A 23,908-nucleotide genomic window follows, 5' to 3' on the forward strand; every position below is an offset into this window, starting at 1 on the left:
GCATTGTAAGCAAGGTGCTTTACCGTCTGAGCCACCAGGGAAGTCCATGGTTTTAGAAAAAATGCATTTAAATCATACCGTGATCCTGATGAGAATTTTTGTTATCTTTGCCAGTATGGCATCGATTTAAGTTGTTAAACCTATCAGGCCCTCAGTTTTGACATTTGTGGGTAGAGAGTTCAACAGATTTATTTTAGATAGGCTTTTTAAAGACCATTAATGTCTCAAGAGTTGGAAAACATCTGAGAGATGTGACCTTCTGGCCAACCCAAACGCCTCTTCTGTTGGTATCCCCTGTAGGGACTGGGAACTTACTACTGTTTGTCACAGCATCCATTCCACCTCGAAGGTGCTCTTAATTATTAGAATTTCACAGACACATGGAATTTGAATGAAAATCTTTTTCCCTCTATCGTCAACCTGTTAGTTTAATTCTATACACACAATATATACTCTTCTTCATGATGATTTTTCATATATTTGAAAAAAAAACAGCTGTCATGTTATCTTTAAGACTGGACAGTTACTTCCCTTTACCTGAACAGTAACAACTGTGTGCATGGTTTACTGATGCCAACCTTCTTTTTAAGGCCGAGTCTCACTGTTCAGCTCCCTTGAGCTTTAGTTAAACTTCTGTCATATATATTGCAGAATTAGAATGCATTATAGGGGTTGTCTGCATCAGTCTTTTTTTTGGCTCTGCTGGGTCTTGGTTGCCGCACATGGGCCTTCTCCAGTTGGGGCAAGCAGGGGGCTGCTCACTAGTTGTGATGCTATGCTGTGCAGGTTTCTCATCGCCGTGGTTTCTCCTGCTGCAGAACCCAGACTATAGAGCTCACAGACTTCAGTAGTTGCAGCTCACAGACTTAGTTGCCCGCAGCATGTGGGGTCTTCCCAGACAGGGACTGGACCCTTGTCCCCTGCATTGGCAGACATATTCTTAACCACTGGGCCACCAGGGAAGTCCTGCATTTGTCTTTATCCATACTAGGATATCCCTGACGGATAGTTCAACCTCTGCTTGGGTGTTTCAAGGAGTGAAACCTGAGTGGACCTTAGGCTGATGATTAGAAGGTTCTAACATGGCATTGCACAGCTTTCTCTTTTTACCCTATGAGAGTCCCACTTGATATATCCAGCCCCATTTCTTATTACCCTTTAAACTATCTAATTCAAATAGGTTGAACCTTGATCATCTCTTAAACAATTGCTTGATTACAACTAAACTTCAGTCATTGACCAAATATTTTGAATTTCTAGTATATGCCAAGCTCTGTGCTAGACATTGGTGGTAACAAAACACTTGGAGCCTTCTTGATATTATATTCCAGTGGAAAGACAGACATAGCTGAAAGTCAAGGGTTTCTTTTCAGGCTTGCCCAAGGTTTGCTGTCTCCCTAGAAATTTCTCTCCCCTCCACCTCTGATTTCTTTCTTTTCTGACCTCCTGTGGCATCTGCTTTCATCACCACACATTTTATGTATACCCATATTCCCTGTTTCAGGTGTTTTGTTTTGTTCTGCATCACCAGGTAGATGGGACCTCTTGGCATTAGTGAATATGTATTTTACTTTTCTTTCCACCAGAACACCTATGCCAGCGTGGAGCCATAGTGAGCTTGAAGTAAGTACTTAGCGTGATTAGCGTGATTCCTTGATTAGGAATAAGTTACACCAGCTTTCAGTGAGGCTGAAGGTCCGTCATTGTGGGTTCCCATTGATTGATTGTTCCAAAGTTAAATGATCCTTCTTCTGTCTACCAGTAGATCCTAGACCTTCTCAGCAGCGTATTCATTCCAAATCATACCATCTGGCACCTTTAAAAGTGGAAATAGTGAGAGATCAGTATTACATAAAGGAGATTTATCTTCAGAGGATTAAACTTGTTCTGAAACATCTAGTACTTCTCAGAGATGAAGTGCAGTGACATTTGCAGCAGCCTTCATGTAATGGGTTAGCTTTTCTCTTTATGCTTCACTGACATAAACATTACAAGTAGGTCTGGTTGTTTAATGCAAACATGGGTAAAGATGGAATCATAGGTTTTTTGTTTTTTAAGGATTCCTCAGAAATATCAGTCAAACTAGAACCTCTCTCCCACCCTCCTCCCAGTAGATAGTTAGGAAGCCAGTAACCCAGAGGAGTTAACTTCCTTGATCTAAATGCAAGCTAAGCAAGCCAAAATTCACTCGTTGACTTCTGAGTTTTCCTTAAGGATAGTGTTAGAAACATAAACTTCTGGTGAGTTTGGTCCTATAGTGCTTTTTCTTTTCTTTATTTTTTGGGAATGGAAGATGAAGCTGGGCATAATGAGAGAGTAGCCCACTATTATTTTATATGCTGCTGCTAGGGAGGTTGAGCTGCCATGGTGGGTGAGATAGGTTGCCTTCCACTTGAGTCTTATGTTCTTCACAGAGGGTCCAGAGACAAGTATCTGAAATGACTCAGCATAGTACTTTCTCTCTCCCTTGCCCCTTTTATTTTCTCCTTTCCTTCCTGCTACCTCTCTGTCTCCCCCTCCTTCTGCCTTCTCCCTCCCTCTTTTTTTTCTTCTCTTTCTTGCTTTCTTTGTTTTTTTTTTTTTAACCTTTCAGAAGACCACAGCATTTCAACCCTAAAAGGTCTGGATTGATCATACAGCTTTCTGAAAGGTAAAAAAAAAAAAAAAAAAAAAATGGGGGCATGTGAAATTTGGCCTTGGTGGGGACAACAGGATCGTCTTCAGCAGCTTGCTTTCTACATCAACTAATGCCATGCCGTTTGTATTCTAACTTAATAACACTGTACAAATGATTTTTGTATATGCAGATAAAGTTTTTCACAAAGTATGTGTTTCTAACAGTCAGGGTAAGAATCGGCAGTAAAAATCAGGCATGTGGTAGCAGCTATTCCTGAGGAAAAGAGAAGCCCTTCACTTGGCTCTGTGTACAGGCCTTTGGTTTAGAATTAATCTCACTGGAAAACTAGAGGCTCCTTGAGATTTTTATTGCTTTCTTCTCCCTGGTTAGTTTTTTTTTTTTTTTCTTAATTCACAAACAGTGCTCTGGTTTTCATAACTTGATTTCCTATTTAAAATCATATTTAATATTTATTTTAATCATATTTAATATTTCATATATATTTCATATTTTCATAAAAGTTGTCCTTTTAAAATGAACTTTTCATATCATTGCTTTCTCCTGGCATGAAACTTTGAAGAGAAATGTTATTTTGCCACCTGATATTTTATTGCTTAGTAAAGATATCAGAGACTTAAGGATTTTATTAATCTTCCAATATATGTTGTCAGTGGTATTTGATGAGTTTGATCACTATGTTCAAGGCTTAATTATTTTTTGAAATTATTAGGACAGCACCAAAGGTAGTAGGGCATACCTCTGTTTTAACTGGGGAGCCTTCTTGCCACTGCTTTAACCTCTATTATCTGGAAAATACAGTTACAATAATGAGCTACTGCTGAGTGTGTAAGGTATAAAAAGTGTTTCCTGGAAGTCAGTGAAACAAATTGATATGTGAAAGTTAAGAGGAGGGTGAATTTAAAGGTAATAAAAAATATACTTAAGCAAATTAGAAATACTTATTAATAAACCCCAGTAGTTTGAAACAACTAATTTTTTTTTTCCTGTTTAGAAAGACAACAAAGTTGCTGCATAGTCTACAAACAAGTCTTTGGAAATAGATGGGTTCCTAGTTCTTCGTGGTCCTGAGAATTGGTCTCAGTCTTTGGAAGAATGAAGACGTGACTTTGCTGTATATTTGTCACCAGCACTGGGATTTTGTTTGTTTGTTTTTCTGCTTAATTTCAGATACAATGCAGTTACTTTTGGGGGTGGGGGGGAAGGCTCATCTTAAAAAATGAGCATTAATTATATTTGGAATAGCAGAAGGTTAAGTAATTTCTTATGTATAGTTAAACTAAAGCAGTACTCCAGTGAAACTTATAAGTATTTTTTCATCACTGAAATGATTTTTCTTATCACTAAATTGTATTTGGCAATTCCTGCAAGTTACCTGCAGATAGGGCCGTGATACTGTGTTTTGAGCCACAGAAGGGTGTGTGTGTGTGTATGTGTGTGTCTGTCTGTCTGTCTGTCTATATCTTCTTTCCTTTTTTCTTTTTTTCTTTCTTTCTTTTTTGGAAATCCTGTAATATCCTTTTTGAGATAGCTTATTTCGTCAATTAATTAGGGTGCTGGATGGTAGAGAATTTTGTCAGTCAACTATGTACACACAGTAAATACTGTTTCTTAGGCAAAGGTAACTTTTTTATATAGTTGTAAAATTCCATTATATTCCATTGCCAAAGAAACATTAAGAACTTTGTATAGCTGTATAAAAAGCAACTAATTTTTTAAAGAATAAACATTTTAAAGTCAGCAAACATACTGTGTCCTTGCAGAAGTTGATGTGTTGAGAAGAAGAACTGTGGGTGGGTCTTTTTTTCGTAGCTTTTCAGGCTTAAGATTGTTGATTTGACTTTTTTTTTTTAATGTTTGGAACATAAACGAAGATTTGATACATTCATTATCTAAAAAGGATAAATTACTCATGTTTGTTGTAAGAACTTTATTTTGTAGCAAATGGCATATCACAGGATTTATCCAAATACTAGATATTTTCAGTATACAAGTGTAAATAATCATAGATAAGAATGTATTAGCTGTATTTTCAAATAAGTATCCCCCCTTTTTTAAGACAATAAAACTAGGTGTCAGTTAACCTGTTCTTCCTGATATGCCTGGAATTTTGTTGTGATACCTTGACTCATTCCATTATATTTCAAGAGGATTCAGAGTGTTAGAAATTATTTTGGCAACCTATGAAATACCATAACACTGGTCCTTAGGCCTATGACCCACAGATGACTCAGTATAGAGTTCTTTGCTTATGATAAATTATTAGTGAATCTTTTTGCTATTTTAAGCTATAGTGGTGGGGGGGGGGTGGAATCTGGCCACTTTTGTGTTTTTATGAAGGCCATGGAATAAAGGGATCCAAAGATTTAAACATTTTTATCTATTTTGATTTTTGTTTACTTTCTCCTTAAAATAATCAGTAGTGGTAAAGATACAAAAAACTGCACTGTAGGAGAATTGAAATATTTAAAGGTGGTTGATATTTTTAATTTTAATTTTATATCTTTTGTATGGCTCTACAAGAAAATGTTTTGTAATTCAGTTTCAGTATTGAGGTCCAGTACTTGGCAGCCATAGTTTAGATGATATTGTTTAATACTGTTTGCTTGCATGTTAACGACAAAATCTTTTGGAGGACCCACAAATCATGATAGTGAACACATTTCTGAGACATTCGGAACATCAAGTGCTATGACAATACCTGTGTAGACTGTTGGAGATATCCTGGGCTACTTTGAAGAAAAAAGAAAAACTGTAAATACCAATTCTACATGCTCTGAAAGTATGAATTCATGCATTTTTCCAAGCCCTCTGGGTCATTGACTAGGGCATTTGGTACCCCAGTAACTGGCAGCATGACATACCTGCAGTGCACCTTACAATATTAAAGCAGATTTTTATTCTGAGACAGAATAAAATGATTCAATAAAAAATGTTCGTCAAAGTTCTTTCTCTTTAAACACTAATATTCTCCTTACAATAGAAAGAAATACAGTACAAGGGCTCTTTAATACGTAAGGGTTTATATTCCTTAAAATTAGCAAAATTAATTTCTCTTTTCCTAGGATTTATATATTGTTGTAGGTGTTTAGGTAAAGCTAGAAACCCTTTCTCCCCGCTCCTAGCATGCAGCCAGCTTCTTAGTTACAATCCATGACATGAGGAGATTAAGCCAGCCAGATACAGGCCAAACTGGCAACCTCAGGCTAGAATGCATGCTCTACAGACAGGCAGGTGCAAAAGAGGGAAAAGGGGAGGGCTGATTCCTCCAAACTTGTCTTTGGAGAGACCATTTCTCCCTCCAAAAGCACAACTTGGTGTGAGGGCTAGCAAGAGAGGTCAGGAATGTTCTTTCAGCTCACTGGCTCTTAAATCAGGGGTGATCTGACATTGGGGAACATTTAGAAATGTGAAAGCAGATGTTCTGGTTATCACAATGATTTGAATGATTTGAGACACCACTGACATTTAAAGAGTAAGGGCCAGGATGCTAAATGTCCTGTGCTCTGCTGAACAGTGCCCCTTAATTATCCAGTCCAAAGTGCAGCAGTGTCCCTTCCATTTAGAGGAATACTAAAGTCCCTCTGCATGGAAAGGCGATGAGTGGGGAATCCCCCTGCCCCCAGGATTTAAAAAAAAAAAAAACTTTACTCAAGAAGCTATATGGTATGTGAAAGGAAAAGAACCTTACTTCCAGGAATACTGTCGGCATGTTGGAAACTGATTATCACATAGGAATTACCAATTCATCCTGTTCTCCATCAGTTGTTCATAAATCACTTACCAGAATCAGCTGAGGAGCATTTTTTAAAGTACAAATTCCCATGCCCCACACTTAGCGTGTCTGATTGTAAAGTTCTGCTGTGAAAACTGGCAACCTTAAATCCCATGGTACTTCTGATGAGCCAGGTTTAGAAAGCCAATTTTAAAACATCGCAGCTGGCTCATCTAGCCCCCTCCATGTTAGGGGCCTTGGTGAGGTTTCCACATAGAACTTTTTTTTTTTTTAATTTCTCTATTGTTCCAGATTCAGTATATCTAAATTGTGGCTCCATCCTGAAGAATGGGAAGGAACTAAGTGGTAGAGGGGGTGCGTGTCTGCAGGACAGAATCTAGAGGGAAACAGAAAGATGGAGACTTGTTTCCTCCATTGTTCAGCTGCTTTGAGTACTGAGGCTCAGTTCCCAGCATGTAGGAAATGAGTGTGTGGTGGTGTTCCTGTGTGTCAGTTTTACATGGCTTTCGTCCCTGTCTCCATGGATTGTCCAACTGAAAGAAAAGCTGCTCTTTGCGCAAAACCCTGAGGTTGCAGCTCACATCTGTCTAATCGTGTCTGGATTCAGTGTTGCGGGATCTCCCTGCCCTGTTAGTTTGGAGACTGTAAGCTGGTTTAAACTGTGACAGTGGAGAGAGTGTCACAGTATAAAGTAATGAATGTGAGTGAACTTTTAGAGGAGCTCAGATGTCACGAATTTGCTTAATTTACCTGTTTTGACTGATTTTAGAAGATGACAGGTATTAATACAATGAGAATCCAACTTAGGGAAGTAAAGTAGCACCATTAATCTCTGAATCTGGGTGTGCCAATGGGGCTTTGCACAGAGCAGGCTGCCCTAGCTTCTCCCAGGATAGACACTGGGACAACTTGGCCTAGGAGCTAGTCAGGCAAGAGACCCAAAGGAGAGTGTACCTCTGAGTGGCAGTCTCGCAGACCAGCAGCCACCAGTCGGTCAGCTCCTGTGTACACTGGGAAGCTACAGATGGAGGACCAAGGCCCTGCTCTTGGGGCTTCCCAGCCTCCTGAGGAGGAGTGATGCAGAGGTTTGTATCCTGTTTTTCAGGGCCAGGGTTGGTAAAAGCAAGTTTGTGGGTTTTGAGACATTCATAAATCTGACCCCAAGAGCATGTAGTGAGACTACGAATCTAATGTGGTTTCTGTTCTCCATGATGGTGCTGAGCTATGAGCCAGTGATATGGGTGTTCTTTAAATTCCAGCTTGGTTCATATTTAACACATTTGGCTGACTGATGAAAATGTTTTCAGGTTTAGCTCGTAAACCAAATCAACCTGAACACACTGGTGTGCATATTGTGGTTTGTAAAGAAAGCAGCCCTGTGATGCCAAAGCACATTTCAGTTCAATAATAAGGCTTTCTTAGAGTGACTCATAGTCTAGGCACACAGAAACAACTGAGAGCGGCCAGCAAGGAGCTCATGACCCAGAAAGTCTTGCGTTCGCCTCCAGACTTGAGCAGTTTGGGAGTGGAAGGGCAGAGAGAATTCCAGCTTGAGGAAGTGGGAGAAGCCGAGGCCCAGGCGAGATTGAAATGAAGTCCAATGAATGATTTACAGTCACTGCAGGACAGAGGACAGGAACATGTTTACTGGATGTCGAGTGCGCTTCTGTAATCCTGGTTCTCATTTAATCCTGATAATCCTCCGGAGCTAGCCCTACACAGGATTGTTGATGAGAATGCAAATCCCTGCATTGCAGTCCAGGATTTTGCTTGTGCTGAAATTGTTTTGAAAAAAAAATTTTAATGGGTTAGTTGGGTGGCAGTTATCCCTTACTTCATTCCCCAGTGTTGTTTAAGTTAATAGCATTTCTTTGTCCCCAAATGGTATTGGAGCTTTGCAGATTGCAGTCTACAAAGGAATGAGGTGTTTCATTTTTGTAAAAGTAATACATTGTAAAAAGGATGTGGGGCGTATGGAAGATGGTTTATAGAAAGATAAGAAAGAAAATCTACAGTTCCACCATTCAGTGCTGACACTGAAGAGTCAATAGAGTTGATAGAGTTGATAGAGTCAATAGAGTTGATAACACTATTTGGCTATATATTCCAGGCGGCATTGTTCTACACGGGCATGTACTTCTCAGCAAAAATAGACTCATAGTATACATACTATTGTGATACTTGTTTTTTTTAACGTAGTGTATTAGGTAGCACTGCTTTGTTTTAAAGTATGGTATGTACACAGACAAGTACACATGTCATAATTACCTATGTAAACACTACCCAGAAGCGCATTACAACTCCCTTCCAGTAGCTCCCACCCCCTCAAGGGTAACCACTAACCTAAATTTTAACAACATAGATTGCTTTTGCTTGTGCCTGTTATTTATAAAAATGGAATTATACAGTATATACTCTTGTCCTTAGCTCAACATTGTATTTGTGACATTCATCCAGGTTGTGTTTGGCTGTGCACTCTTCATTTTCGTTGCAATATAATATTCCATTGTGTTACAGCACAATGGTTTTATCCATTCTACTGTTGATACCATATTTGGGTCATTTCTAGCTTTTGGATGTTAAAATCATGCTGGCACTGTTTTTTTCCTCCTCAAGAGAAGCTGAAGTTGGAGTGGGTGAGAGGAACACTGACTTACACCACTTAAGGACTTGGACTGCTGTGAAGGATAGTAGTGCCCAGCTATGGTGCCGCTCCACAAGTGCCCTCCTGTTTGTAACTTAAGAATAAAGTACCAGAAACCCTGGTATGCTGCAGTTGTAGACATAGGTGTGTCCATTAGAGCAGATGCAGGGTTACTCCTCCTCTACCGGCCTAGCCTTTGTTCCCCAAGGACACTGCTCTACCCACCACCCTTCCCAGTGGCAGCACCAGAGTATTCCTTGCCCTGCAAACCAATGTTCAGGACGTGGGCTCCATGTCCTTCCTCCCTCCCTTCCTGGCAAAACCCCTACTTAATCTGTTGAGGTTTATGTGATCCTCTCACTCTCCTGGTTACCTGATAACTACTGTCTTAAAAAAAAAAAATTATTCCTGTCTTTCTCTTCCTCTACACTTGATCCTTCCAAGTGAATTCATCTGTGTGGTTTACCCATCTATGTTGGGAGTCCCCAGGATCATCATCCTCAAGGACTGTCATTCTTAGGGCAAAATTAAAAAGGTGCAACGCAAAATTAAGGAAAAGTTACGTGGGCAAAGTCTAGAGCAAACCAGGCTCAGGCTTTCAGAGGGTGTCACAAAGGATGTATCAATACTTGGTTCCCCAAGCAACAAATTGTTCCAACCTGGATGGAATGTTTTTTTATCAAGGAAACCCCCTCAGCAACTGAGGGCCCAGGGTTTTGACTGGGGTCTGGTTATGTAGGCACCTTCCGTGTGGCACATACTAAAATCCAAGACTCGAAAGCATAAGTAAACCACCTTGATTGTGCAAACAGTTTAGGCATCTTGAGCCACTCTTATCTTAAGTGTTGGGAACGATGGAAACCCTCCTCAAATCCTAAGTTTCCAAGTGTCAGCCAGGGCCGAACTTATAAGCCGTCTTTATAAAGGAAAGTAGTCAGCCTTGCTGTGTTAATTCTTGTGGAGCCACCCCACACCCTAGTTCCTGTTCCTTATCCCGTGACCTTTTCTTCTCATCTCCTCCCATCGAAACCTGTACACACACCTGGACCTTGTCCATCAGCCTCAACTGCATCAATCTCTGAATCATGGATTTAGACACCTCACACTTGGCTCTTCCAAATGACTTGCTCAAGAAATAATAATTACACACAGAGTGACCTAACCACTCCTTTGCTCAGTAACTGCTTTCAGCTTGATTGGTGCAGACCTCCAGGTCCGGAATCTTTCTACCTTGCTTCCATCTTTTGCTTTCCCGTTTCCCATTTCCATCTAGCCTAGACTCCTTGAACCATCATTCTCTTAAAAACCTTAAACCCTTGTGCTCTTCTGAACTTTCTGTGTTCTTGCCTAGAGAAACTTCAACCCCGAAAACAGCCACCCGCTCACATGGTCAGTATTCACTCAGACGGTTGTGTCCTGTGGAAGAGAATCGCAGGTGAATGTGTTAGTACCACTATAAACCTGACTGCTCTCTCCTGGGCCCTTAACACTGCCAGTAAAACATACTGCTACTCTGCAATCACCTCTCTAGTCAGCAAACGGCCCTGTTATGCATTTCGAAAAACTAGAAGACACTGGAAGGAAACTGCCTCAGGCACTTAAACCATACTATATGCTAAGCTCATGTGCACCCAGCCTTATCCTGGTTGTCCTGTAAAAACAGAAAAGACCATGGATCAAAAAACTGCTCATGTTCTGTCTCCCTAACTCCCACCATTCCCATTCCCAGACTTAATATTATTGAGTTACCTCTCTGCCTGTATTCAACTTCTTCCTTAAGGATCCTTCCCATTCACATTTAATAATTATGCCAGCATATTATATGGCATAAGTAAGTGAAGTCGCTCAGTCGTGTCCGACTCTTCGCGACCCCATGGACTGTAGCCTACCAGGCTCCTCTGTCCATGGGATTTTCCAGGCAATAGTACTGGAGTGGACTGCCATTTCCTTCTCCAGCAGATCTTCCCGACCCAGGGATCGAACCCGGGTCTCCCGCATTGTAGACAGAGCATTGTAGACCGTCTGAGCCACCAGGGAAGCCCTATTCTATATACAGGCATAATGGAGATATGGGTTCAGATGGACACCCCAGTAAAGCAAATATTATAATAAAGTGAGACAGACAAATATTTGTTCTTTCCTAGTATATATAAAGTTAGATTTACACTGTACTTTTGTCTATGAAACGTGCGGTAATAGCATTGTGCCTAAAAAACAATGTACATTACCTTTATTTTTAAAATAGTTGGAAAAATGGCCCTGATAAATTCTCTAGGTGCAGGATTGCCACAGAACTTTCAATTTGTAGAAAAGGCAATATCTGCAAAACAATAAAACAAAGTATACATATAGTAACTGTAGCATTTATGTTACAAGCTTCTTTGTTAAGAAAATTATCCTTGAATCCTACATCCTACCAGTTCTACTTAGAGCGCTTAACTGTCTTGACACCTCATCTCCCTTTCACTTCTTAACCCACCTTGTTCCACTCCGGTGCACCACTAAAACAGTTCTTGGTAAGGTCACTAATGATCTCCAGTGAGCCTTTCGAGGTTTTCCTCTCTTACTTGCTTTCCAGAACCGTTCCATACCGTCCACCTCTTTCTTCTGAAAATACTCTTGTCTTCCTGGCTGCCATACTCACCGGGTTTTCTTTCCGCCCCTCTAGCTGCTGCTCCTCAGTCTGCCTAATTCTGATTCTACAGTCACCCCATTTTGAAATAATAGTGTTCCTCAGGGTTCGACTTTAGCTTTGTTTCTATTCTCCCTGCCACTCCCTGTCTTCCCCCCAACACATACACATACTACCACAAATTATTCAGTGGACTTTCCCGCATTTGGGGAAATCACAGGAGCAGCACATCCGGAAAAGCCTCACTCTGGGAAAACCACCTTTGTGATCCTGCTAGCTAAGGTCACTTGTTTTTTGGCTGGAGGGTTGGGGGAGCGCTTATCTATATGGAGTTATTCTCATGTTCACTTATTTAGCACAGATCTTTTCTAAGTCTGGATCTGACCCCCCCCCCCCCACCTTTTTTTTTTGGTTGGCTGCACCACTTGCAGAATCTTAGTTCCCCAACCAGGGATTGAACCCAGGGCACCACAGTGAAAGTGCTGAGTCCTAACCACTGGACCACCAGGGGCATCCCTGAGTCTCACTTCCTGTTTTTGTTATTAAAGGTTTTATAGTAGCCTCTCGTGGAGAAGGCAATGGCATCCCACTCCAGTACTCTTGCCTGGAAAATCCCATGGACGGAGGAGCCTAGAAGAAGGCTGCAGTCCATGGGGTCGCTGAGGGTCGGCTACGACTGAGCGACTTCACTTTCACTTTTCACTTTCATGCATTGGAGAAGGAAATGGCAGCCCACTCCAGTGTTCTTGCCTGGAGAATCCCAGGGACGGGGGAGCCTGGTGGGCTGCTGTCTATGGGGTCGCACAGAGTTGGACACGACTGAAGTGACTTAGTAGTAGTAGTAGTAGTAGTAGCCTCTCGAATATAATGTTCCCCAAACTAAAGCGATGGATTTTTTTCCTTTTTTCCTTTTTGGCTGGCCACTCAGCTTTTGGGGTAGTAGTTCCCTGAGCCTTCAGCATTGACACCACTGAGTCTTGACCACTGGACCACAGGAAATTCCCATTCCCTCTGCTTTTCTTCCAGAGTTCTTGGTCTAGTAGGCAGCAATACCATCCGCTAACCCGACTGTGCTGCGAATGTGAAAGTCACCTTTGACACTCCATTTCCTTCAGTTTCACACCAGCTTCCCACCTGTTAGCAAGTTCTATCCATTCTACTTCTTAAATACATCTAATGTCTCCTATTTTTTAAATGTGTTCTGTTGATAAGAGATATGTGTAGACATGTGTTTTAATTTAAATGCCTCAGAAGGCTTTTAAAGAAAGCCCTCAGTCATACTGTCATCCCTTCCCACCTAGTCTTTTGGTTTGTTTTACTGGTTTTCTGTGGAAAACAGAAAGCTATTCAACAAATCTTTACCAAGCCTTTATATGCAAGAGGTACAGTTCATTGGCAGGGTAAGCAACAGTGAACAAAATAAAATCAGCCCTTCTTGGAGCTTGTGTTCTGGGAGGAGACAGACAAATAATTAAATTTGTAGTCTGTTAAGAAGATGCTTAAGGGAAAATTTCCTGGTGGTCTAGTGGTTAGGACTCAGCATGCTTTCACTTCAGGGGCCCAGCTTCAATCCTTGGCCAATGACCAGAATCCTGAAAACCACATGGCATGACCAAAAAGATGCTGAAACTCTATGGAGGAAAAAAACCACGAAAGGAGGACAACATAGGGTGTATAGGTGTGAGGGGGGATTGCTGCTTCAATTTAAAATAGGTTGGAGAACCTGACATTTGATAAATGACTCAAGAAACTGATTGGATGTTCAAGCAGAGGAGATGTTAGCTACAAAGACCCTGAAGCAGGAGTGAACCTATTATGGCTGGAGTAGAGTGAGGGAGGGGCTTCCCTGGTAGCTCAGCTGGTAAAGAATCCTCCTGTGTTGCAGGAGATCCGGGTTCAATTCCTGGGTCGGGAAGATCCCCTGGAGAAGGGATAGGTTACCCACCCCAGTATTCATGGGCTTCCCTGGTGACTCAGATGGTAAAGAATCCTCCTGCAATGCAGGAGGCCTGGGTTTGATCCCTGGGTTGGGAAGATCCCCTAGAGGAGGGCATGGCAACCCACTCCAGTATTCTTGCCTGGAGAAGCCCCATGGACAGAGGAGCCTGGCGGGCTACAGTCCATGGGGTGGAAAAGAGTTGGACACGACTGAGTGACTACACACATCGCAGCACAGAGTAAGGGAGGAGAAGCTTTTGGGTTATGAGGTTAGAGTCAGTGGAGTCTTGATAGGGAAGGAATAGTGGAGTCCACTCTAATCATTGGCGTTTGTTCCCAGATGGGAAGCAATTGTAAGGTTTTGAATAGAAAGAAGAGTGACAATCTGACTTACATTTAAAAAGAATTGGGAAATTCCCTGGAGGTCCAATGGTTAGGAGTCAGCACTTTCGGTGCTGGGGGCCTGGGTTCCTTGGGCAACTAAGATCCCACAAGCCATGTGTTGTGGCCAAAAAAATAAAAAGCACTTCTACTACAATGGTCAGTGAATCTCGTCCATGTGTATGTCTTTGGATTTTAAATAAATAAATTTTTTAAAAAAATCTGACTGCTATGTTGAGAATAAATTAGTAGGAAGGCCAGTTAGGAAACCAGCACAGTAACCCAGAGTGGTTCTCCCTGCCCTCTGACAGTTGGAACATGTGGCCTAGATTTCCAGCGGCAGAGATCTGTAGTTTGGGGACCTGTTTGGTCTCCTCAGTGGACTGTTCCTCTGGCGGAGGTTTCACAATATTGCTTCTATCTTTTTTTTTATATTATGGATTTTTTTTGTCATGGTTTTTTATGTGGCATCTTAGCTCCCCAACCAGGGATCAAACCCACACCCCCTGCATTGGAAGGTGAAGTCTTAACCCATGGACCACCAGGAAAGCCCCCAGCTGAGGCTTTAATGTATGTATTCAAACAGTTCAAAAATAACTTAAACAGAGTTCCAGTTGCAGTCTGCTTCCTTTTTCTCAGTGTCACCCAGATCTTCAAGTTGCCGTCTTCACTTGCAACCAGGTTGTTTCCAAGTTTTGCTAGTCCAAATAGTGTTGGAATGAGTCATTTAACAAATAGGTGAATGTATCTGTAAGATTAATAACTGAGCTTCTGGATAATGGGAAACATGACTTCATAATTCTAATATTCCCGTGTTCTTTTTGATAGAAATTATAGCAATTTACATTCAGCTGGTTTTTCAGGATGTGTATTACTTTATATGGGCTTCCCTTGTGGCTCAGCTGGTAAAGAATCTGCCTGCAATGTGGGAGACCTGGGTTCGATCCCTGGGTTGGGAAGATTCCCTGGAAAAGGGAAAGGCTACCCACTCCTGTATTTTTGCCTGGAGAATTCCATGGACTGTATAGTTCATGGGGTTGCAAAAAGTCGGACACGACTGAGTCACTTTCACTTTCACCATGACCACTCGGACCTTTGTCCCTTTGTCGGCAGTTCAAGTGGAATAACCTTCTTCCCCACCGCGTCCCTTGCTACCGCCCCTCCTCCTCCCCAGATCTCTCTCCTCGCCATCCACCCGGGTCTGGGACCCGGGAGGCCCCTCTTGTTGAAAGAGCAGCCGCCTACTGAGGTGAAGGTGGCTCTCCTCTCGAGTAGCCAAGTCAGGGCTTGGGGGGCGGTGGGGAGGGGGCAGGTAAGAGGATGAGCTCCCCCACACCGAGAGCGGGGAAGAGCCTGCAGTACCCCGCGGACCGTCTGCTGAGCTGTAGAGGGCGAGTAGCAGGCAGGCAGCGAGAAGGCGGCCCCAGGGAGCGCGAGCTGCGCCCGGGCCTAGACGAGAGCTAGCTGGGGCTGCGCTTCAAGGACCTCACCAACGAGATGACGGTGACCACGAGCGGCAGGAGGGTGTTCCCGGTACCGAAGGTGAACGTGTCCCGCCTGGACCCCAATGCCGTGTACTCCTTCCTGCTGGACTTCCAACCGCCTGAAGTACCTGAACCAAGAGTGGGTACCAGGGGGCAAGCCTGAGCCGCAGACGCCCAGCTGAGTCTACATCCACCCTGACTTGCCCACCTTCGGAGCACACTGGTTGAAGGTGCCTGTCTCCTTCAGCAAAGTCAAGCTCACCAACAAGCTCAATGGAGGGGACTAGATCATGTTAAACATTGCTTCCCAGGACACCCAGTTCATGGCAGTGAGCACTTACCAAAATGAGGAGCTAGCAGCTCTTAAAATTTAATACAGTCCATTTGCAAATGCTTTCCTTGATGCAAAGGAAAGAAGCGATCACAAAGATACGATGGAAAAACCTGGAGCCAGCAGCCATCTGAATGCTGGCTGATTCCTGGAATCAGCACCCTGTGTCACCTGCCGCCCCCACCCTCAGTTCAGCGCCCTCCTCTCACAGGCTTCCACGCACGGCTGTGAAAGGTACCTGGCCCTGAGGAGACACCATCCAGGAGACCCCTACCCCAGCCCTTATGCAGCAGAACAATTCTCGAACCCTTTCTGACAATTCATCTGCATGTCCATACTCCAACCCATGACAACTGTCCAGCCTTGGAATGCCTGCCCACACCAGCATGCTCCCCATGGGCCCCAATGCTGGTCCTCCTATGGGCTCCAGCCAGTACGCCAGCCTGTGGTCTGTGAACAACGGCATGGTCACCCTGGGCGCCCAGGTGGCAGAGTGCCCAGTGGTCCCGGCACCCTCCTCCTCGGGGTCCCCACGAAGGGGCTGCCACAGCCAAAGACATTGCCGACAGCCGGTAGGATCCCCCAGCCCGCCTCCTGGCCTTGTGGATGCCCGTGTTGCCTCCGTCGATGTGAACCAGAGCCTGTGTCTTAAAGGACGCAATGACTCTGCTGTGGCAGCAAGTGTTCATTTGGTTGGCAGTCTCACGGGGCGAGGGAAGGAAACGAGGCCTGTTAACCCTCCCTTTAAATAAGAGGAAGCTACATATTCTGCTATTTACCTTACTTCATCCTCGGTGGCTGCAGTGCTGTCCTGGGTCCTTTATGTGCTGAGGTGAATTCCGGTGTGAAAGCGACGCAGGTGGCCTCACTCACCAGGATTCACAGTAGCAGTGACTTGCTAGCATCCAGAAACTCTGTTTTGCTTACAACACATAGGTGACTCTGACTTATCAAAATTTGTAAACTCCCCCGGTCATACTCCAATGAGATAAGAAAAACACACTTTTAATTCTCCTCCCTGTGGCTTTCGAGTAGTTTTCAGATTCCTTTTGTGGCAGGGATCATAGTCAGAGTTCAGCTTGTGAGAGAATTAAATCATAATTGGGGACAGCAGATTGTAGTTGAAATGACAGTGTCCAGCCCTGTCCTCTAGAATGTGTTTAATTTGACCATATGTAGCTAATCTTTTGTATTGTTAAACCTACGACTGTTCGTATTTTGCTTTTGACAAAACTAGCCAATCAGCAGAAAGCATCTTCTGTAAAATAAAACCAATGCAAAAAAAAAAAAAAGGTTAAATGGATTATCCTTTGAATTTCCATCAGTTTCTTAGGATCATCTATATTATATTATTTTATTTTATTTTTTAAGAGGGATAATCACTTTTATTTGGATTTCTGAGAGCAATAGAATGGTAGATTAATACCTATCTTTCCAAGTTAAGAGACCTAAGACTGTTCCAAAAAGGCTTTCAAATAAGAAACTCCTCAAAGTACAAGGATAATCTGAATCATCTTAAACTAGCAACAAAAAAGTAAAATATAAACTTTTATTTAGAATTAAAGCAAATACTTCAGTATCACAAACACAATATTAAACTTCAAGAAATACACGGCTAATTTGGAGTGAGCGTTTATTTGCACAATTACAACATGCGGACAAACCAGCAGGTGAGCAGGCTGACGCTGGTCAGCGCAGTTGATCACACCACCCGCACCAGGCACGGCGCAGAGCACACACGCAAGGGACTGCAACTGAGGCCCGAGGGGCCCCAGGGTCGTCACACTACTCCTCCTCACCCGAGGACTCTCTCTCAAACGTGTAGGCCATGAAGCAAGCATCAGGTCTCTTGGGGACAAGGGGATGCCCCGGTCTCACAATCTCAAAGCCCAAAAAGCTGAAGGTACGGAGCAAGGCGGCTCGATCATGGCGGTTCTTGTGGAAGCAAATGAAGACGTGGTCAACATGGAGCCGCTCTTCAGCGAACTCAAGAAGAACTGCGAAGCTGTCCTTGCTCCCCTCGGGCAGAGCGCCGCCCGGCATCTCGATGCAGAGGCAGCTGTCGCTCAGCACCGCTCTCCAGTTAATATGTTTGGCCTCCGTGAGCCTGGACTGGACATTAAAAATCCTCGTCTTGTTATTAGACGTTAGGTCCTCTGTTACATTCAGCCGATTATCAGAGTAAAATAAATTAGCTGAAAGATTGTGATCCCTCTGACTATTCCCTCGCCCACCTGGGATCGTCAGGGGTGGGTGAGGGACATCAGGAGCACCACCGAGGCCCTGGACCCAGGTTACTACAGCAGCTGATGGAGACCCTGGAACTCTCGCTGCTGCGGCCTCCGCGGCTGTGCAGGCTAAGGAGCGGCATGGTGCGGGTGGCGTGGACGGTGGCGCTGGGTTTATCCCCTTCCTTCCCTCTGGCGAAGCAGTGGCTGTTGAGGATCCGCTGCAGGGAGGATTTCACCATCCGGCCGCTGGGGTCCGAAACCAGCAAAACCTCCGCTGCGCTTCTCCGCGCCGCCGCCGCTGCTCGCCGTTCGCCTATATTATATTATTTTAAAATTGTGCTTAGTTTTATTTTCGGCTGTGCCAGGTCCTGCTTCCTGTGCAGGCTTTTCTCTAGTTTCGGAGAGCAGGGGCTGGTCTTCATGGCGGTGCACGGGCTTCTCTTGTGGCAGGGCACAGGCTGCAGGCTGCACAGGCTTCAGTACTTGCAATGTGTAGGCTCGGTAGTGGAGACTTCCCAGTGGCTCAGTAGTTGTGGTGCATGGACTAAGTTGCTCCGTGGCATGTGGGATCTTCCTGGATCAGGAATCACCCATGTCTTCTGCCTTGGCAGGCTGATTCTTTACCACTGAGCCACCAGGGAAGCCCAGACCATCTACATTTTAATTTGCTTCATGACGGGACCCTTCCTTTTTCAACTTTTAGATTGTTTTTCCTTTACCTTTTTCACATTTAATATATACAGAAGGATATGTGACCCACGATGTGAACAAATGAACCTGTCACTTAACCCCCAAATTAGAGCACTACCAACAACCTGCGTGTGCATATTACCACTCCCCTCCTCCATTCTCTCCCTGTGTACCTCTGTGTGTGTGTTAACCATTCACTCTAGTCTGAGTCTTTGCAACACATGGACTGTAGCCCGCCAAACTCCTCTGTGCATGGGATTCTCCAGTCAAGAATACTGGAGTGGGCTGCCAATCCCTTCTCCAGGAGATCTTCCCAACCCAGGGATGGAACCTGGTCGCTACACTGAAGGCAGATTCTTTACCATCTGAAGCACCAGGAAAGCTCTTCCATTCACTTCTGCCTCATCCAAAAAGAAATCACTATCCTGAAATTTGTGTTTCATTGTAGTTTTGGTTTTGTTTACAGTATTTTTCCATAGAATTTCTGATTGGCTCTTGCACAATTGGTGTATATTCTCTGTTGCTTGGAATCTATTCCACTTTTTCTTGAGCTCACCAATTTTCAAATCTCATTTAGACCATTGTTTCCTTGGATCATTATTTATCCTATAGTTTTTTGTTTTCCTGGAGTTTCTGAATGCTCTATTTGGCTTATGTTTGTTGCCTTTATCACATAATAAAGTTTTCCCAAACCCTTAACCTTGAACTATCATTTGATTTAGCTTACGAAGGCTCCTTTTTTTCCCACAGCCCATCATCCTATAATCTTTTGCCATCCTGCTAAAATTCCAACATGTTGCTTTTGAGATCTTCAGGAAAGTTAGGATCCTAGGATTCCTCTTCATTGCTCTCCTGGGTTAAAGTCACAGATTCTAGGATGTCATGTTTTACATTTCCTTGTTTGCTAGAATTCTTACTTTAGGGAGCTTTCTTTAAAAGTATGCAGGGCCAGATAGTAAGATCTCTGTCACAACTTATTCTTTTTTTACTTAACAACCTTTTAAAATATAAAAATCATTCTCAGCTCAATTGCTGACCGTTCATCTAACATGCAGCGGTGCTAAGTCTGATGCCAATTTGATTTGTTTTTTCCATAATAGGTGATGTGTTTTTTCCTCTTTGGGGGTTGGGGAGGTGGTGCAGGGCACAGTTTGTGGGGGTACCCCAACCAGAGATTGAATCCAGGGCACAGCAGTGAAAGCACTGAATCCTAACCACTAGACCACCAGGGAATTCCCATGTAGACCCTTTTGACTTAAAGATTTGTATCTTTCCTTTAGCTCTTTCTCTTACTACTTCTTAGATAATATCTTTGATGCCACCCACTCTGTTCTTTCACTAAATCTCCTTCTTACTCAAAAGTAAAAACTGTCAAGTCAAACTTTTGTGTTTCTTAGGTATTTTTACCAGGATTGTTAATCTTGGTAGTACACTTCCTGTAGTAGACTTTATCCAAATATCTCAGAATTCTTTCTTACCTCTCACTGGAAGGAAGCAGAAGAGTTGCCTTGGAGCTCTGGGTGTCACCAGGATTTGTCATCAGACAAATACTCTAAGGTGTATCTTTATCGTGAAAGTTGGATCATAAAGAAGGCTGAGGATTGATGCTTTTGAACTGTGGTGCTGGAGAAGACTCTTGAGAGTCCCTTGGACAGCAAGGACATCAAACCAGTCAGTCCTAAAGGAAATCAACCCTGAATATTCATTGGAAGGTCTGATGCTGAAGCTGAAGCTCCAATACTTTGGATGCGAAGAACCAACTCATTGCAAAAGACCCTGATTCTGGAAAAGATTGAAGGCAGGAGAAGGGGGCAATAGAGGATGAGATGGTTGGATGGCATCATTGATTCAATGGACATGAGTTTGAGCAAATTCCAGGGGACAGCGAAGGACAGGGAAGCCTGGCATGCTGTAGTCCATGGAGTTTCAAAGAGTCGGACACAACTGAGGGGCTGAACAACAATGAACAACAACAAATACTCCCAGGTGTATCTTTATTGTTGAGGTCTCTGAATTCCCAAGGGCTTCATTCAGAGGTGCCAGTGTTTCCAGATCCACAGATACTCTGTATCTGCAGAAAAGAATCTTCCTTTTATTGTTTGTCTTTCCTAGGAATGTGTTGGTTAATTGTAGGTCACTTTAAAAGCATTAAGAAACAAAATTGTTCACTGCTTGTTGTACAGATACACCTTAGGTTAGTTTTCCTGTTTTCAAGCCCCCTTCTCATGCTTGCCCTCTGACTTACCTGCTGCTTCAGAGTCTGAAGCATTTCAGAGTTTCAGGCAAGCAGCTCCTCCTGCACAGTAGCAACCCTGGGTATGGTGTCAGCAATCTTTTGTTCCTCCCTGGGTCACCGTACTTCTTCCATCTGCTCTAATTAGTCCAGAAATTTGTTGAAACATACCTCACAGATTTCTCCCTGCCCCACTGTATTTATATTCTAAATATCATTTTAGTCATTTACTGACTATTTAGTGTAGTCTTAAAGGTTGCTGTTGTTCAGTCGATAAGTCATATCCGACTCTTTGTGACCCCATGGACTACAACACGCCAGGCTTCCCTATCCTTCACCATCTCCTGGAGTCTGTTCAAACTCATGTCCATTGAGTTGGTAATGCCATCCAACTACCTCATCCTCTGTTGCCCGCTTCTTCTCTTGCCCTCAATCTTTCCCAGCATCAGTCTTTTCCAATGAGTCAGTTCTTTGCAGCAGGTGGCCAAAGCTTCAGCATCAGTCTTTCCAATGAATATGCAGAGTTGGTTTCCTTTAGCATAGACTGGTTTGATGTCCTTGCTGTCAAAGGGACTCTCAAGAGTCTTCTCCAGCACCACAATTCAAAAGCATCAGTTGTAGTCTTAAAGGAAAGAGAAGGTAAACATTTGTAGTTGGTAACTCTGTTTGCCTCTACTTTAGTGTGAAACACTGTCAACTCTTGCCTGTACGACTTTAATAACCTCTTCACTGGCCACCCATCCATACTGTACTCCTGCCATTCATTTTCTATGCAGTAAGCAGGATGAACTTTTGGGAATATAAGTCCGATTGCCAGATTATATCACATGTCTTAGAGAAGGCATCTAATATGGAGGCCTCAAGAGACTGTCCTACTGGAAATCATATCACTGCAGCCGCAGTCTGTAATGGATGGGATCATGGTGTCAAACAGCCAGACCCATGCTACTCGCAAGAGCCAGCTCATGAGCAGGGCTTCTGTCTCCCCAAGGTCTCAGTCCTGGTCTAGACCTCTGAGTCACAGATCTAAAAATAAGTTTCGGGGCTGAGAGCTAGCAGGGCAGGAGCAGACCTCTGGTTCTGTGGCTAGCTGGTGTTTGGCAGCAGTGAGTCCACGTCCAGCACCGCTACAGCTCCAAACAGCCTGGAGATCTGGCTCAGCACTGGGAAGGACTAGGCGTTGGAGCTGCTCAAAACCTGGCACTGGGTTTATATGTAGCTGTGTATGATCAGAATCTCAGGGCTGTCCTCTGCAAGTATCTAAAGGGCTTCTTGACAGAGCAAGAAATGCCAACCTTGTCCAAATTTACTATAACCACTCCTGGGTATATTCCTGGGTCAGATGCCTCTCAATGTCTGATTGCCAGGACTGTCTTTTTTTTGTTGGTTTTTTGGGTTTTTTTTTCGTTTTTTTTTTTTTTTTTGGCTGTATTGTGCAGTATGCAGATCTTAGTTCCCCATGCCTAAGGGGATCAAACCCTTGCCTCCTGCAGTGAAAGCATGGATTCTTAACCACTGGACCACCAGGAAAAGTCCCATCCCAGACAGTCATTGGGTTTACTCTGCAGCTTTCATCATCCCAGGTTGTGACTTAATACTCAAAACATACCTCATGTCTGGGCCAGCTTACTTTTTCTTTCCAGCTGCTCCTTGGTTTAAATCTGGAAATCCTGGAGTCTTCAGACTTCCACTGAGCTGAGATAGACCACTGTCCTGGTGTCTATTCCTAGTACTGACCGAAGATAGCTGCTTTTTCTTTTCCCAGAAATAGAAAGGAGCTGTCAGACATGCTCATTTTTGCATTATTCCAATTAAAACTTACCTTGTTCACACTTAAGAGGCAAGGAAGTATAGAACCAAGTGTTAGTGAATGCAAATAATGTCTGTAACAGCCAGCTACAGATGACTTGGCAATGCTGAGCCCACAGAGATCATTGGTGGAAAGGCTGACAGTATCCCAAAATTGCTGGCATGAGTCCCCGTTTACCTAATGGAACAGGCTGACACCTTTTCACAAGTTATCCTCTCTATACCCCTGTGAACAAATGGGGTGTGCTCACAGTCTTCTGCTTTTCAAAACGGAAGAGGAAATTTTAAAAGCTCAAAATATTGGAAATAGTTGGGAACTTCTTAGTTTAATAAAAGATACAAAAAATGTACACCAGCGGGGATTTCCTCGGTGGTCCAGTGGCTAAGACTCCAAGCTCCAAGTGCAGGGGCCCTGCATTCAATCCCTGGTCAGGGAACTAGATCCTGCATGCTGCAACAAGATTCCACGCACCGCAATGGAGATCAAAGATCCTTCGTACTGCAACTCAGACTCAGAGCAACCAAATAAAATAGAAATATATATTTTTTAATGTACACCAGCATTACATATAATAGTGAAACAGTGAACACTCCTCCTGTGATTGGTATCCATTACCATCACTTATATTCAGCATTGCATTGGCTGTCCTAGCTAGAATGAAAAAAGAAAGGTATTCATATAAAGATTGGGGGAAAGAGAAGATAATTATTTTTAACATGACACAGTGAGATATGTATAAAATCCAAACCTATCTACAAACTGCTCCCATAAGTGAATTATCAGCATCTACAAAAATCACTTGTTTCTATGTAATTGGAAAATGAAAATTTAAAATATTATCATTTATAATAGTACTAAAAAACCAAATGTCTAGCATTCTAATGAAAGATGTGCAATACCTCTACACAGGAAACTACAAAACATTTCTGAGAAAAAATAAGGGCATGTTTTCAGAACCTTGGAGTGGGCGAAGAGGACGTAAAAAGTGATAACCACAAAAGAGAAACTGGACTTCATTAAGACTAAAAGCTTGTTTTATCAAAAGATATCAAGAGAGTGAAAATGAAAGCCACAGCCCAGGAGAAGATACTTGCTTTATGTAATATTAGTCCATCTGCCAATGCAGGAGACACAGGTTCGATCCCTGATCCAGGAAGACCCCA

The 23,908-nt window shown here is 43.2% G+C and overlaps 2 protein-coding genes and 1 pseudogene across 4 annotated transcripts in view; 2 read left to right on the top strand and 1 right to left on the bottom strand.

The window, feature by feature from the left end:
- The window catches only part of LSM14A (LSM14A mRNA processing body assembly factor), a 51,052-nt gene extending 46,044 nt beyond the window's left edge, over positions 1-5,008 (top strand). Inside the window, exons 10-11 of one of the 3 annotated variants that reach the window (XM_052655435.1) lie at positions 2,594-2,650; positions 3,630-5,008. In XM_052655435.1, coding sequence (XP_052511395.1) covers positions 2,594-2,617 — 24 coding nt within the window. In that variant the 3' untranslated portion in view covers positions 2,618-2,650; positions 3,630-5,008. Of the gene's footprint in view, positions 1-1,586; positions 1,614-2,593; positions 2,651-3,629 lie in introns of those variants that run through there. The other 2 variants (XM_052655436.1, XM_052655434.1) reach the window with 2 other exon arrangements.
- A 10,278-nt stretch (positions 5,009-15,286) lies between these two features.
- LOC128063824 (T-box transcription factor T-like) lies at positions 15,287-16,357 on the top strand (annotated as a pseudogene).
- A 952-nt stretch (positions 16,358-17,309) lies between these two features.
- On the bottom strand, positions 17,310-18,312 carry LOC128063482 (ornithine decarboxylase antizyme 1-like). The gene is given in 2 exon segments (XM_052656250.1): positions 17,310-18,046; positions 18,048-18,312. Coding segments are annotated over 2 exon segments (684 nt in total). The 5' UTR covers positions 18,252-18,312; the 3' UTR covers positions 17,310-17,566.
- Between the last annotated feature and the right edge of the window lie 5,596 nt (positions 18,313-23,908).

This window comes from Budorcas taxicolor, chromosome 18 (genome assembly GCF_023091745.1).
Source record: "Budorcas taxicolor isolate Tak-1 chromosome 18, Takin1.1, whole genome shotgun sequence".
Taxonomy (NCBI): Eukaryota; Metazoa; Chordata; class Mammalia; order Artiodactyla; family Bovidae; genus Budorcas; species Budorcas taxicolor.